Raw genomic sequence first — 14,543 nt, 5'->3', positions numbered from 1 at the left:
TCTGGCCCTTATACTTTTTTGCCAGTAAGATAGGTCTTAAATTAGATTAATAATTCCCTTAAAAATGTCTTAAGTCTTAAATTTAACCAGTTAAAACCTGCAGAAACCCTGTATCTACATGTGCTTCAGTCATTCCACATACGTTGTACCTTGTTCTGGTTTCCTATTTGCAAGTATGATAAAGATGCAGTTTTTAAATTAAATTTTCAAGCAATAACAGAATGAAAAAGTCACTCTAAGAATAGTGGACTACAAAGAGAACTGAGCAGAACAAATGATAAAACATCCACACTCACACACCTACACACCCCAGTACACACAAGCATACACACACTTGAGTTCAACCCACTGGTTGAGGAATTTCTCTGAGCCCTCGGGAGGAGGAGACAGGGACAGACAGAACACAATTAGCAGCAGCTTGTCACAACTTTGGACCTCTAAATGTGTATCTACGGTTTGTGTGTATGTGAGAGTGTGTGTGTGACACTTGCCCTCCCGCACAGCTCATTTATTGGATTAGTGCAAGACTGACCAGTGGGGATGTGGCTGGCCGGCGCCAGGGCCCGCTCTGAGGCTCCGCGGCCTAGTTAGCCGTGATGCTAAGCTAACCTCCCACTCCCTGCACCTCGGGGGGGAAGCGCCGCTGCCGTAGGGGGGAAAGGGTGCTTGTTACTGGGGCCGAGGTACCATGCTAGCAGGCCTCTCCAGGACGGGGAGGGGAGGGAAGGGGGGCTAGGATGGACTAATTATAAGGGAAAGCCCCAATTACAAGAAGAGGAAGACAGGGATTGCGGGGGTACTGGAGGGAAGGATGGAAACGCTACAGTGGAAGCCAGGCGTGGAAATGCCACGACTAGCTGCCAGTGACAACATCCTCATCAAACACACACACACACACACACACACACACACACAGACATACACACACCAGACAGCGTACCTTCTGAGGTGCCGCCTGTCTCCCTTTCTCGTCTCTGCCGAGGGATAATTGTATTAAGTGTGTTTGTTAGCCCAGTGGCTGACAGCATGCCCGCAAACACACACACTCACCCACCCACATATACACCCCCCCCCCACACACACACACACACACACACACACACACACAAAGAGTCAAATATACAAATACACAGAGCCAGGTGGAGCATCTAAAAGCATAACCGTTAGATGAAAGGCTGCAGGAGTTTTAATAGAGTCTCAACAACACAGGGCAGAGCTGCTGTTGATGGATTGTACAAGAAATGCATGCGCACACACGCACACACACACACACACACACACACACACACACACACACACACGACAACAACTGAAGGCTTTAAATGCAGCTTGTGTGAGTGTGTCTCCACTACCTAAGTATGTAATAGTTAGATGATAGCACTGCACAAAAACATATATGCACACGCATACACCCGCACACCCACACACCCACCCACACACACACACAACCCGGATGACCTCATACTGTATGGCTGACCAGCTCTCACATACACTACCTTCATTAGAAACACATGTTTGCTGCGTGTATGTGTGTTTAGTGTGCAGCGGGCTCTCTCAGTACGTGTTATGCTTCTGAATACATTTCCGGCCTCGACATAGCACCGCTCTTGTATTTTAACTTGATCTCACACGCGCACACAAACACACAAATCAGGTCTCCACACTCATCAGGGTGCTGGTAGGTAAAGTTGTGCTGTGGTTCATTTTGCCCTGCAGCCTGCTGAAGTGAGATGGAGGCCTGAATTCACTTTCACACTAAAAGACGGGCAGAAGGAAACACTACCAAATATCTAGATATAATGCTACAGTGGGTGCGTCAACACAGGGATATACGTACCTCTAAACACATGCACACAGGCAGGGGAGGTCAGCACACTTATTTTTAGATGTTAGCCTAAGAAACTCGATACTTTATAGTTTTGGCCATAATTTCAGTCCTCATGACAACTGAATTGATCTTAAAACATGGGAAACAAACAGGTCAAGAAATACGAAACAAGAAACAGACTTAAACCTCAACAGCCCTTAAAGATCCAGTGTGTAAACATTTAGGAGGATTTATTGGCTGGAATAGAACATAATATTCATAGCTATGTTTTCATTAGTGTTTTTGTTTTCTTAAAATAAACCATTGTTATTTACAGACGCCGCAGGTAACTAGATCATACACACTGGACCTTAAAGGTTAATTAAGGCTGATTGATAACAATGACTGAAAAAGACAAGTATCTTGATTTATTTATACATATGTTACATCATTAATCATTTTGAGTCATTTTTTATGAAAATATCCTCTGATTTCCGCTCATCAAATGTGAATATTTTCTGGTTTGTTTTATTCTCTATGACAGTAAACTGAATATCTTCAGGTTGTGGACAAAACAAGAGATTTGAAGACACCACTTTGGGCCCTTTTCATCCTTTTCTGACATTTTATTGATAAAACAACTAATGGATTAATAAAGAAAATTATCAACAGATTGATCGATAATGACAATAATCGTTAGTTGCAGCCCTAAAGCACATTGGCCAAAGTTGGAGGCCGCGTGACGCCCACTGGCCAAAACGTGTGAAAATGTAAAAGATTTGTCTGCTTCCTTTCATTATACACTTATCAGCTTCTAAAACCCCATTTAGGCCACTGGACACAAACTCTGCACTGAAACCAAGGATACCACAACGACATTATCAATCAAACTGACGGGAGCAGATTCTAATCTTTAATAACAGGCCAGCACTGGTGCCAGAAATTGGTTCAAAACCATCAAGCTTTATGTCTAGACTGCGCAGGCTGTGTTACTGTGACACTGATCTCTGACTGGGGAAAGAAAGCTAATGAAAAGAGAAGAGGAAAAAGAGAAGGAGAGAGAGAGAGAGCGGGTCACATCTGGAGTCTTTCCTCTTGTCATCAGATAGATGGAAACAACAGCTTCCTGTGCTTTCGATAACAGCGACGTAGAGACTGGGATTGAGATGGGAGAGTGAGTCGGGGACGCGGTGAAACAGGAGCAGAGGACGGCTGATGACGACAGAAAGCTTTCAAAAATGGGGAAAAAAACAAGAATGAAAGAAGGAGATAAGAGGGGAAATATGGCAGTGGACAGCTAAAGCATATAAAAGTTGCAGCACAGACAAAATGGCAAACAGGCAGTCTATCAAATGCACTGCTATCTACCTGCTCAGTCTGGCAACTCTGCAAAACTGTCAGACACACACTCCCACTGTCCAAACACGCACGGCGAGCTAGACAAACGGCAAGAAAATGACAAAGGGAAGCAGCTCTGTCTAAGAAAGCTGTCACTTTGCCTCCGCCATGATCCCCGGCAAAAGATGCAAGGCTCTGCAGCCGTAACATGCTAACACGCGCTAGTGCTGCCACTACCGCTGCATGTCAGCGAGTCCAAGCCGTGTCTAAACGTGTGTGTTTGTGTCTGCGAGAGGGAGACAAAGGTGTGTGTTTCCTGTCTCAGCCTCTCAATCTCTCTTCCTTCATAACTTCTTTCAGTGCAGATGATGGTTGTTTTGCTGATGCACCCTCCCTTCGTGGCCTCCTTCCCGACCCTGCTATGTTTTTCTGTCTCCTCTTAAAAAAAAATAAATAAAAAAGAACTAGTGAGTCAGGAAACACATCTGCAATGTATTTGGACAGAAAGTGCAAATGAAACAAGATGCATTAAGAGAAACTGGGGAAAACAGAACCAAAATACCAGACTCAAATGGAAACTGGATTCATGTTTTTTAGCAGGAGGTTAAATAATGGCAGAATAACCCACTGACCTTTCAAAGAGTTTAGTTTAAAAAATATACTGCAGAACAAGTAAAAGTTACTAAATTATATTGAAAAAAAACAACATATTTTTATTTATTTATGGTGTTTTTATGGTGTCAGTTGAGTTATTTTCACTTGAGCTCCTCCAGAGCCAAAAAAGACATTATACACCTGTTCCACAGGCTGAGCAGCTATCAGCATTACAAGTAAATTGAATCTGATGCAAAACTGGCGGCGTGCCCCTTTATTATATTAATGACACATGCTTAGATTTGCTTCAACTTTAGAGTCCTTTCAATCTAAATTAGACCTCCCTCCCAAGCATCTCTTGTCTTCCTAAGGACATACTATTATTAATAATTGCACCACCACATTAAAAAACAACAGGTTGATTATTATTGTACTTTTATAGTATTTATTTTTGTAGTGTGTACTGTGTATTTCTTGCAGGGGTGGATCTAAAGGGGTGGCAGTTTGGTGTCAGATGCCAAGAGTAAAAAACAATGCGTTTAAAAAACTGAAATTTACACATGTAATGGAATGATCCGTTATCGCCACATTTTAGACTCTCCAGATGCGCTCCTGATTTCTTGTTGAGTTCTGTGTTTTTAATGTCCATACTTATTGTTGAGTTTGAGTTTTGTGGAGGTGGAAGAATTTCTCACAGCAAAAATTGTATTTAAACAAATTCTACATCTTTTCCCTGAGTTAGTGTCATCATTATCCTTGGTAATCCATACCACAAAAGGGGACTATTTCTTTTGGTAAAACATATACTGGAGTTAGGCATTTCTTCTTATTTTTTAATGCAATTTTTCAGTGCTGTCAGCAGCACAAATACACTTCCATTCACCTCAAAAGTGGAGGCAGGAATCTAATTTCATTTGCATAAACTAACCCTTTAATATTACAAGAAAAAGTAGAAGAAGAAGAAAGAAATGCTAACTACGTCTACAGTGATAAGAGTAGGAAACTTGTCACTGCCACATTTGATATCGAATTTTGATAATCAAACACAGACTCTCTCCTTCTCTCTCTCTCTCACATACACACACCAACACACAAACAGAGTGAGAGACAGACAGGAAGTTGGGGAGGAATTCCCAAGCGGACATTTCTCACGTTCCTGCAGTGATTGGAAACACACTCCGGTAAAATGGCGGCAGGACATAATTTCCAGGTGAGGAGAGAAAGGCTGTAACCTCTTCCACTCTCCCCCCCCTACGCTGGCACAAACAATATCCTCCTTGATATTATCCTTACACACACACACACACACACACACACACACACACACACACACACACACACACACACACACACACACACACACCTGTTGTCACCTGGAGGGGGTTGGTCTTTAGATGGCCAGCATCAACACACAATGGGTGCTTCTGTGGCTCGGCAGGAGCAGGTGAGCAGATAGCATCTACGTAAATGTGCGTGAACACACACACACACACACACACACACACACACACACTCCTCACTACACGCATGCATGCACACACACAGACGATGAGAAAGACGAACACACACACACCTGCCGAGGAAATGAGCCTGCAGTAGGCCTCCACCTGGTCAGCCCCGAGGTGACACCGAGAAAAACAAAAGGAAGGAAAGAGGCAATGAAGATAAAGAGAGAAAGAAGTTTGAAAAGGGAGCCAACCATGAGTTTTTGTTTTCCAGCTGAGGCAACTGATATTAAATATCTGGAGCAGGCATTAATATCTTTACATCAAATCTTTTTTTTTTTCAGCTAAAAAAAAAAATTAAATCTACTTTTCCCCTTCAAAAGTTTGTGAAACAGCGTGTGTCCTCTGAGCCTCTGGCTTTTGTTTCATCAGAGAAAATAGCTTCTGAGCTTTAGTATGTATACAGTGATTCATCAAACCATTAAACATGACACATGACTTCAAACAAAAATCCACTATTGGCTGTACAGTGCTTGACCCAACTGCAGAGACTCTGTACCACTGAAGTAATATCTCCATTATATACATTGTGCTGTGAGGCCAGCACTGATACTGATACAAAACAACCTCCCTTCAGTTTAAAGACATCGAAAAATATTCTGCTTTCAAGAATAATGTGTCTCTAATGAGTTACCATGAAAAATCAATTAACTAGAAATGTCATATATTTCTCCTCCCTTATAAAAAGATCCAGAATTCATGAATATCCAAATGCTTTTCATTTCAAAAGTGTAACACAAGATGTTTAAAAGTCCATTCTCAGGGCAAATGTGCTGGAGGTTGTGTAAGCTGGGACCCTGACCCCAAGGTTGGGAACTACTGGTTTAAACTACAAATTACTACAAATCTAAATCCAAATGACTAGACAGTTGTGATACCTTTGCCAAAGAGAAACTTTAGATTTCATCTTCCATTACAAAGATGTATGAAGAGATTTATTATTTCACAGTCACAATCAGAGAACTGGAGGTGTGTGTGTGTGTGTGTGTGTGTGTGTGTGTGTGTGTGATGTAGAGATAGTCTGAACATCTGTGACATGAGTCAGATGCTGAGGGAGTCAGATGCATATGCTGTTAAGTGCATCCTCCCCTTCCCTTCTCTATTCATTTTTTACCACACTTGCCAGCGAGGCTCAGCCGCCCGCCGTAATTATCTCTGTGTACCAAAGTGTGTCTGTGTATGCGAGTGTGTGTGCATGACTCCATCAGATGTGATGCAATGCATTAGGCATTTCTGATGCTTAGGTGTAAAAAATCCCATTAGAGCGAGCGGGACGGCAGATCGATACCTTACGGGATCTAGAGTGACGCTGTGTGTGTGTGTGTGTGTGTGTGTGTCTGAGTGTGTGTGTGTGTGTGCGTGTGTGAGTGTGGAAGTGCTTTAACACCTCTCAGAGGTGGATTAGTGCGCGACAGCATGGAGACACTGTCAGAGAGGGTTAGTGTCAGAGAGAGAGGGAGAGCAAAGTGTAGAGGGAGAGAGTCGGAAAGATGGAAAGAAAAAGAGGAACAGATGGAAAGGAGAGCAGTGGGGAGAATGAAAAGAGAGAAAGATGTGTCACTCCTGATGACAGTGTGCTGTTTTTGTCCTCTATGATTTGGGGTGGAGAAAGAGAGAGAGATGGAGGAAGAGAATCAAAACAGGGTGATGGAACTGTTTCCACATTTAGGACATGTAGGAACCCATGTATTGAGCGGTATGTTTTTGCAGATGGAGGTATGGTTGGAGGTTTTTTCCTAATCTGCTGCGTTGCCTCACTAACTTAAGGGTCATGCGCACACACAGGTGTTTTCAGTTATGGCTGATTAGAGCTGATGGTGGGCAGGGCAATGCTGGGAATCACACGAGGTCACCTAAAAAGAATGATAAAGGTGTCGTTCTAACAGGAGAGTGAGGGTTCACAAAGTCCGGAAAAGAGGTGCAAAATAATTGAAAACACCTGAATGTGGTGAAAGGATGTGCAGGGGCTTAAAATCATCAATCAATCAAGAAAGAACTTTTATTGTGTAAAGGTGTATATTTTTAAATGACTGCTTTAGAGCCATCTTTAGGGATAATTTTACCATATGTGAAATTCAAGTGCAAGAGGGCACTGAGTTAGCTGTTAGATAAGGCAGATATGACATTTTGACTTAAATGTCTCGTGTTATTTCAGCTGTGATAGTGCTCCTTAATGTGAAATGATCAACACAGTGATGCAACTAGGGGTGCAGGATAATTATCAGGGCAGATAAATGATCAGCTGATAATGGGAAATTTATATTATTGTAAACTATCGGGATAATGAAATTACAGACGATAAATTATCTGTCCATAATACTAATAGTTTATTTTGAAGTCTTATGCAAAATGATTCATAGACTTCATGTTCTATGAAAGCCAAAGTATTATTAGTAGTTTTTTTTTTTTTAAGTTCTTCACTAGAAAAACTAGAGCTGTTGTTTGTTGTTGTTATAAACAATAGTGATGTCTGTTAGATTTGGTCAGAACAGAGTTATGGAATATCAAATCATCTATCTTTGCTCCCTACATCTCAGCCTTTCTTGTCATCAAGTGTGAAGTAACTACAGGCTGTGAACTTCTTTTTAAAGTACAAAATGTGAAATTGTCTGTTACCTTATCGGTATTGGCCATGACAGCACTTACTCCCAAACGGTGGTCAGCCATAGATTGTCATCGTTTAAGGGACACTCTCTCTCTGTTAGCTCACACTCGTAATGAGCTTGGTTGTTCTCAACAAGGGCCGATTTTTGTGCTTTCAAAATTGACTCCAGTTTTCCTCTAACAGTAACATTCATTTGGCTACAGCAGAGGCTAAAATACAATTCAATTCAATTACTATACTTAATAAACTATTTACAGACTATTTGGTTATTTTAATCAATTTGCAGATGTTTCCATGACTGGAAAATCTAGTCCCTAAATTTGTAGATCCGCCATGTTGAACCACCATGTTTCTACAGTAGCCCAGAGGGAGCAAACCAAACACTGGCTCTGGACAGGGCCATTCACATTTTCCCAGAGTTTTCCTCCCATCAAGTTTCTTCTATATGCTTGGAACGAGAGGGTGAGGCGAGGGTGTTGCAATCAGCAACTACACCGGTAGATGCCACTAAATCCTACAGACTGGGAAAAACTGACAGAAACCTATTTAAACCCAAGTTAATATGTATTTATTATCATCTGCATGTTCAGATGACCTGCTGTGCACTGGAGTTGGGTCCAGTGTGTAGGATTTAGTGGCATCTAGTGGTAAAGTTATAGATTGCAACCATTTGAATACAGCTCAGCCTTCCAAGTATGTAGGAGAAACTACGCCATGAAACTCATGAAAGTTACAAAAGGCTTTATCTAGAGTCAGTGTTTAGTTTGTCCATTCTGGGCTACTATAGAAACATGGTGAACTCTGTAGAAGAGGACCCACTCCCTCTGGAGATAAAAATGTCTCATTACGAAAACACAACAATTCTTATTTTTAGGTGATTATACACTAATGAAAACATACAATAGATCCTCCTAGAGTTTTAGCATTATTCGAGTTCAAAGTTAGTTTTTACCTGTTTGTGCATAGGTGTGTGTGTGTGTGTGTGTGTGTGTGTGTGTGTGTTCAAACTCTAAAGCTTGCTCCTGTGAGTCCATAATGATGAGGCCGCTGAGTGCCTATGTGTATCAGAGTGTGTGAGGTCAGCGTACGCTTCCACTACTTCCCCTTCACATCTTGGAAGTCGTGGCCCGGCAGACGGAGGGATGGCCAGCCTGGCAGGGCGCCCGCCACAGATTGAGGTCATGGGAATGACAGGGTGGCACCAACAGCATTCCTCCCCCATCGCCCACTACCCCCGCCTCACCCCTCACACTGGAACACACCGCTCCTCTGTGACATGCAAATGTATGTATGTGTGTGTGTGAGTGTTTTCACACTGGAGACGAATATGAAACATCAACATGATCCTCTGTCTCAGTAGCTAGTACACACACACACACACACACACACACACACACACACACACACACACACACACACACACACACACACACACACACACACACACACACACACACACACACACACAGAACACATTCATAACCATCATGTTTTTCTCTCAGTTGCAATTAAAAATACATAAATCTATATAACTCTACAATATTATAATTGCTACACAATTATGAAATTACTGGGAAACAGAATAACATGATTACACACAACAAAACAGCTTCTTTTACTTTGACACACACACACACACACACTTCAGTGGGTAGGCGGTAGGGTGAACGCGTGGCAGATGCCCGACACATTGGTGTCCGTTCAGTCACTATAAAGAGCAGCTGCTCAGTCTTCACTGCCCTCTGGCACACACACACACACACACACACACACACACACACACACACACACACACACACACACACACACACACACACACACACACACACACACACACACACACACACACACACACACACACGCACTTGCTGTATAACACTAATGCTGCAGGGCATTCCATCTCTCACAGATTATAAGTGTGGCAACACAAAAACACACACATTCATTGTGTGTACATGAGAGAGAGAGAGTGAAAAAGCAAAACCTGATCAGCCCACACCCCGTATCAATCCATGTCACTCTCTGATCTCTCTCAGTCACGCATACACTCACCATAAATCCCTACATGTGGCTAAACCATTCCCGCCATGTAGTCCCTAAAGCCTCACACATACACACACACGCAAGCTAGCACACTTCCTGAAGTCTTAAAAGTGACCGAACGATAAATCTTAGAGATGTTAGCGAGGAGATACGAGGAGGTGTAGACAGAAAATGGGAAAAAAAGGTGGGAAGGAAAGAAAATGAAGAAAACAAGCACCCTGTGTCTTCTTTTTGACCACTAGTGCTGATACAGTTAGTCGATCAATCAATCAAGTCGATGTTTAGTGTAAACACAGAACCAAATGAAATCTCTCTGCTACCTGCACCCTTCACTGATGTGAATGCCTCAGAAACTGTAAAGATAAAAGTAATTAGGACTGTCACGATATCAGATTTTTGACTACATGATTATTGTGGCCAAAATAATTATCGATATTATCGAGATATATACAGAGAAATCATAGAAAAGCAATCAAAAACAGTTAAATTCATCATCTTTTATTGCATGTTTTGGCTCTTTTTTGGCAAATGAATACACTCAAAATACAAGTGTAGGGAGGTGGAGGGAGTACAGTAAAGCTAATAATTAGTCTGATCAGCCAGCATCAGTAATCAATACACCAAATAATCAAACTAATAACTAACTGAATTAAAGTAAAAGCTGTCTACACCAACTCCCTTTAAGAAATATGACATTTTAACAATTCCTTATGTCTCTGTAAAAACACAGAACTCCATAGGTGTCATATGTCGACAGTCTTCTTGTCAATTCAGCATCAATATAATCCATAAAATAAATAAAAGACACTGACTAAACTGATCTCTCTCTGGAATACACATCTCAAACCACTTGGAGATATTCCAGGAATTCCAGGACCAGCAGGTAAACCACATTTAAATGTGTCACTCGTGTTACTCGTCCTTACTTTGCTTCCTGTTCTTTCAGATTTTCCACCAGATCACCCGCCCCCTTCTCTTCCTGATAACAGCTCAGTGGTTCCCTTTGCCTGATTGCTGGTGATGACAAAAACAACAAGGAGCGGCGATGGCCGTAGAGATCTGCTGCTACGTCCTGTCACCGACCAATGGGTCACCAAACACACCCCGAGGCGATGGACAGGATGGGTGGGTGTGGGGGGGCAGAGTGGCAGCAAGGTGACAAAGGTGCCTATTGATGAAAATAAAATCAGGAGAGGAGGAATGGAGGGGTGGGGAGAGGGGGGTCACGGGAAATGAGGGTATTTGTCTTTAAGGAAGAGATCGGATGGCCAGGTATCTTTCTGTCCTGCGCGATCACTGTTGTCAGTGTGGCCACTATAGCACAAAAATACAAGGGCCCTTTATGAGGCTGGGAGGTAATTGTGGGGTATAGGTTACTGGGGTATGTGTGTATTAGAAAAAGAAAGGGAGACAGAATACCACAGCACAGGTGCCTAGTCTTTTAAATGGCTGCTCAAGTATGAAGGGGAAGAGAGAAGAGGGAGGGAAAGATGGCAGGCAAAGAGTGTGTGTGTGTGTGTGTCGGCGGGGGGGGACCCTCTGTCCTCATCTTTTTACCCAGTCATTCATAGGCCGGCTCTTTCATTCTCCCCCAGCCTCTGTGAGAACAATAACGCAGGGGAAAGCCCCTTCTCGCCTCATGGTGGTGCTGATGGTGGCAGAGAGGTGGTGGGTCACTGGGACAAGGGGGGCACTGTGTCAGCGATGCTAACAGGTGCATGCATGCATACAGACATTCACATAAAAACCTGGTTGAAAAGTGTTTGCGCATGCTTTAGTTCACTGGCTACCTATCAGGTTTACTTTACTACTAAACTGAGTGCTTTAGATTTTCAAAGCCAAGAAAGATAGTTGATTGTTTGTTTGCGCTTCCATCCCAAAGTGTCTTTCTTTCTGTCATTAGAAGCGCTAGAATGAGCCAGAGGAACCTGATTCTTTCACAGATTATCTCTCTCGTGTACTACTGTCAGGATAAAGTGAGAATGTCAGCAAATGATGACAAAAAGTTATTTTAAAAAAAGTTACCTACTGCAGCTTTAAGGCTGTCACAGAAAATATCAATATATTTATGTTAATATTGAAATGTAAGGCAAAAATCACATAAATGATGGTCCCTATTCTGCAAATCAAATGTGTCAAGACAATATTTGTTCTTAACAGACAGCTCATAGCACCGTGAAACCCCCGATCTGATGACTACTCCTCCAAACTACAGACAGGTAGAAGAATAACTAATGCCAATGTGAAGCTGTTCTTGAGGTTCGTGGTGGACTAACACCTTACTAAGACATTTGATCTCTCATGTGAAACCGACAATCTCAACGCGCACGCACACACATATATACACACATCCTCACACATAGAGTCAGTGAAGGTAACTGAGCTGTGATAATGTGGGGTGGATGTGGCTAATGGCTGATAGCTGCTGATCCCACACTGATTAACTCAGTGTTTTACAGGATGCTGCTAATGGACTGACACACACTAGACTGAAGTTACAAGGGCAAACATACAGTATACGCAGACACACATCTGTACACACACAGACCACAGAGAGAGAGAGAGAGAGAGAGAGAGAGAGAGAGAGAGAGAGAGAGAGAGACTGATTTTGGGTTAAAATGTTTGTATGAAAAGTGATTCTGAGAACTGTCAATCACTGCTTTCCTGAAAATAAAAAATAAAAATAATACCGAATCCTATCTTACATGTCAATCAATACATCGGTCTGACAGAAACACACACACAGACAGACCAGTGCCAAAGTCCGGTAGCTCTCTAAAGTGTCTTCAGCATGTTGTGATAAGCCAGCTCCATCTCGTCCTGCCTGCTTTGCTCTGCCGCCAGCTAACACACTATCACTGATTCACCGCCACAGATAAATCACACACACACACACACACACACACACACACACACACACACACACACACACACAGATGGAGACAAACAATGAGGCAGAGACGTGACGACAAAGCCAGGGACGTACACACACACACACACACACACACACACACACACACACACACACACACACACCAAAGATGACAACAACAAAAACAACAAAATGGCTGATTCTACAGACAGAGGGGATGGTTGTTATTTCCTGTTTTGGTGCAGGGTGGCTTTCTTTGCAGAGTCAAAACACAACTACAGCAGTGTGGAGGACTGGGAGATTTATCAGCATACACACACACACACGCACACACACCCACACGCACACACACCCACACACACACAGGTAAGATTAAATACTCTTTCTTTCAGTCTTGCAGTCTTATCTCTCTTTCAGGTCTGTCTCCTTTTCTTTCTTTCTTGATATGACCTCCTGGGCCACAAAATGCCACTGTGTAGTCTAGCTGGGATTGAAGCCGCCTCCACACAAACACACACACACCTACACACACACACGGACACGCACACACGTGCGCACACACACACACACGTACACACACCTCACAGCAAGGCCTTGGGTGCAGATCGGAGGTATTGATAACAGCTACACATTGATCCAGTATATTGCGGCTGGTAGAAAGCGAGACAGCAGTGTTGGTGCTGGGCTCCTCTGTCCCCTCCGTACAGACAGATATGCTGAGTCAAGAAGCCATGACTGGAAGCACTGTACAACATACAGTGTGTCTGCGTGCGTGTGTGTGTGTGTGTGTGTGTGTGTGTGTGTGTGTGTGTGTGTGTGTGTGTGTGTGTCCCATGCAGATGGCGTCCCATCACCTCAGGCAAGGCAGAGATAAGCAGAGTGTATGGGCTGAGATAAGATGGGAGCAGACACTGGGGAGACGGACTGACTATAAGTGAGTCACTGTGGGGAGGACTGCAGCTTTATGGCCTCGCTGGGCCCGAGGACTCTGAAGGAAACACTTTTATTCTGACAAAAAACATGAGTCGGACACAGGCTTTCATGTCAGAAAATATACACATTTTGGGCTAGTTAGTGCAACTTCAAACTGCATTTCATGTGACAGTACAGTACACACACTATAATATTACATGTGAGAAAGAATAGAATGTACAATCAGATAGATATGTGGTGTGTACGGCAGTATATACGGCCAAAAAATATTTAATTATTATATATTATATTTGATAATTACCAAAAGCCAGGCTTGGTCAGTTTTCACCTTTAATATTATGGCTATGGCACAATTTATTTGGATAGTCCACCTACAGCAAAATGTCAACAGCTTATAAGTTAAGATTAAGATAAGACAGTTTTCTGATATTACACCATGGTGGTTATGGCTTGGTTAGGTTTAGACAGAAAAAACATCTTGGTTGGGGTATGTTCATGAGTTGTCACATATAGATAATGTGTTAAAAATCTACAGCCAAAGCAAAACAGGTGGAATGTCACTGTAAAATTAGTCAAAGTTACTGTTGTTTTAAGAGTCAAATTGGGTTGTGCACTATGGCAGAAATCAATATATGAATAGGATTTTTCTTCCCAATATTGATAAACTGTATGTCCTGATATGTATGAGAGATTAATATATAACAGACATTAAATACTAAATACACAAATTGATGTGGAATGCAATGAACGGCGTTCAACTGTAATGCATTACATCTGATGTTCATATCATCATTTCATTTCAGTGGATATCGATAATTGTTGATCATTTTTAATGGCCTATATTCA

General features: G+C 42.4%; 1 protein-coding gene across 4 annotated transcripts in view; it reads right to left on the bottom strand.

Annotated features, from left to right (window-relative positions):
• The window catches only part of bcas3 (BCAS3 microtubule associated cell migration factor), a 355,089-nt gene that overhangs the window by 208,562 nt on the left and 131,984 nt on the right, over nt 1-14,543 (bottom strand). The window contains exon 24 of one of the 4 annotated variants that reach the window (XM_051398075.1): nt 10,375-11,060. The exons of the other annotated variants lie outside the window; for them this stretch is intronic. Coding sequence (XP_051254035.1) covers nt 10,852-11,060 — 209 coding nt within the window. The 3' untranslated portion in view covers nt 10,375-10,851. Of the gene's footprint in view, nt 1-10,374; nt 11,061-14,543 lie in introns of those variants that run through there. 4 annotated transcript variants of the gene reach the window in all.

Source organism: Dicentrarchus labrax, unplaced genomic scaffold, assembly GCF_905237075.1.
Source record: "Dicentrarchus labrax unplaced genomic scaffold, dlabrax2021, whole genome shotgun sequence".
NCBI lineage: Eukaryota > Metazoa > Chordata > Actinopteri > Moronidae > Dicentrarchus > Dicentrarchus labrax.
Note: the sequence above shows the minus strand (reverse complement) of the source record. Positions and strands in the feature narration are given on the sequence as shown.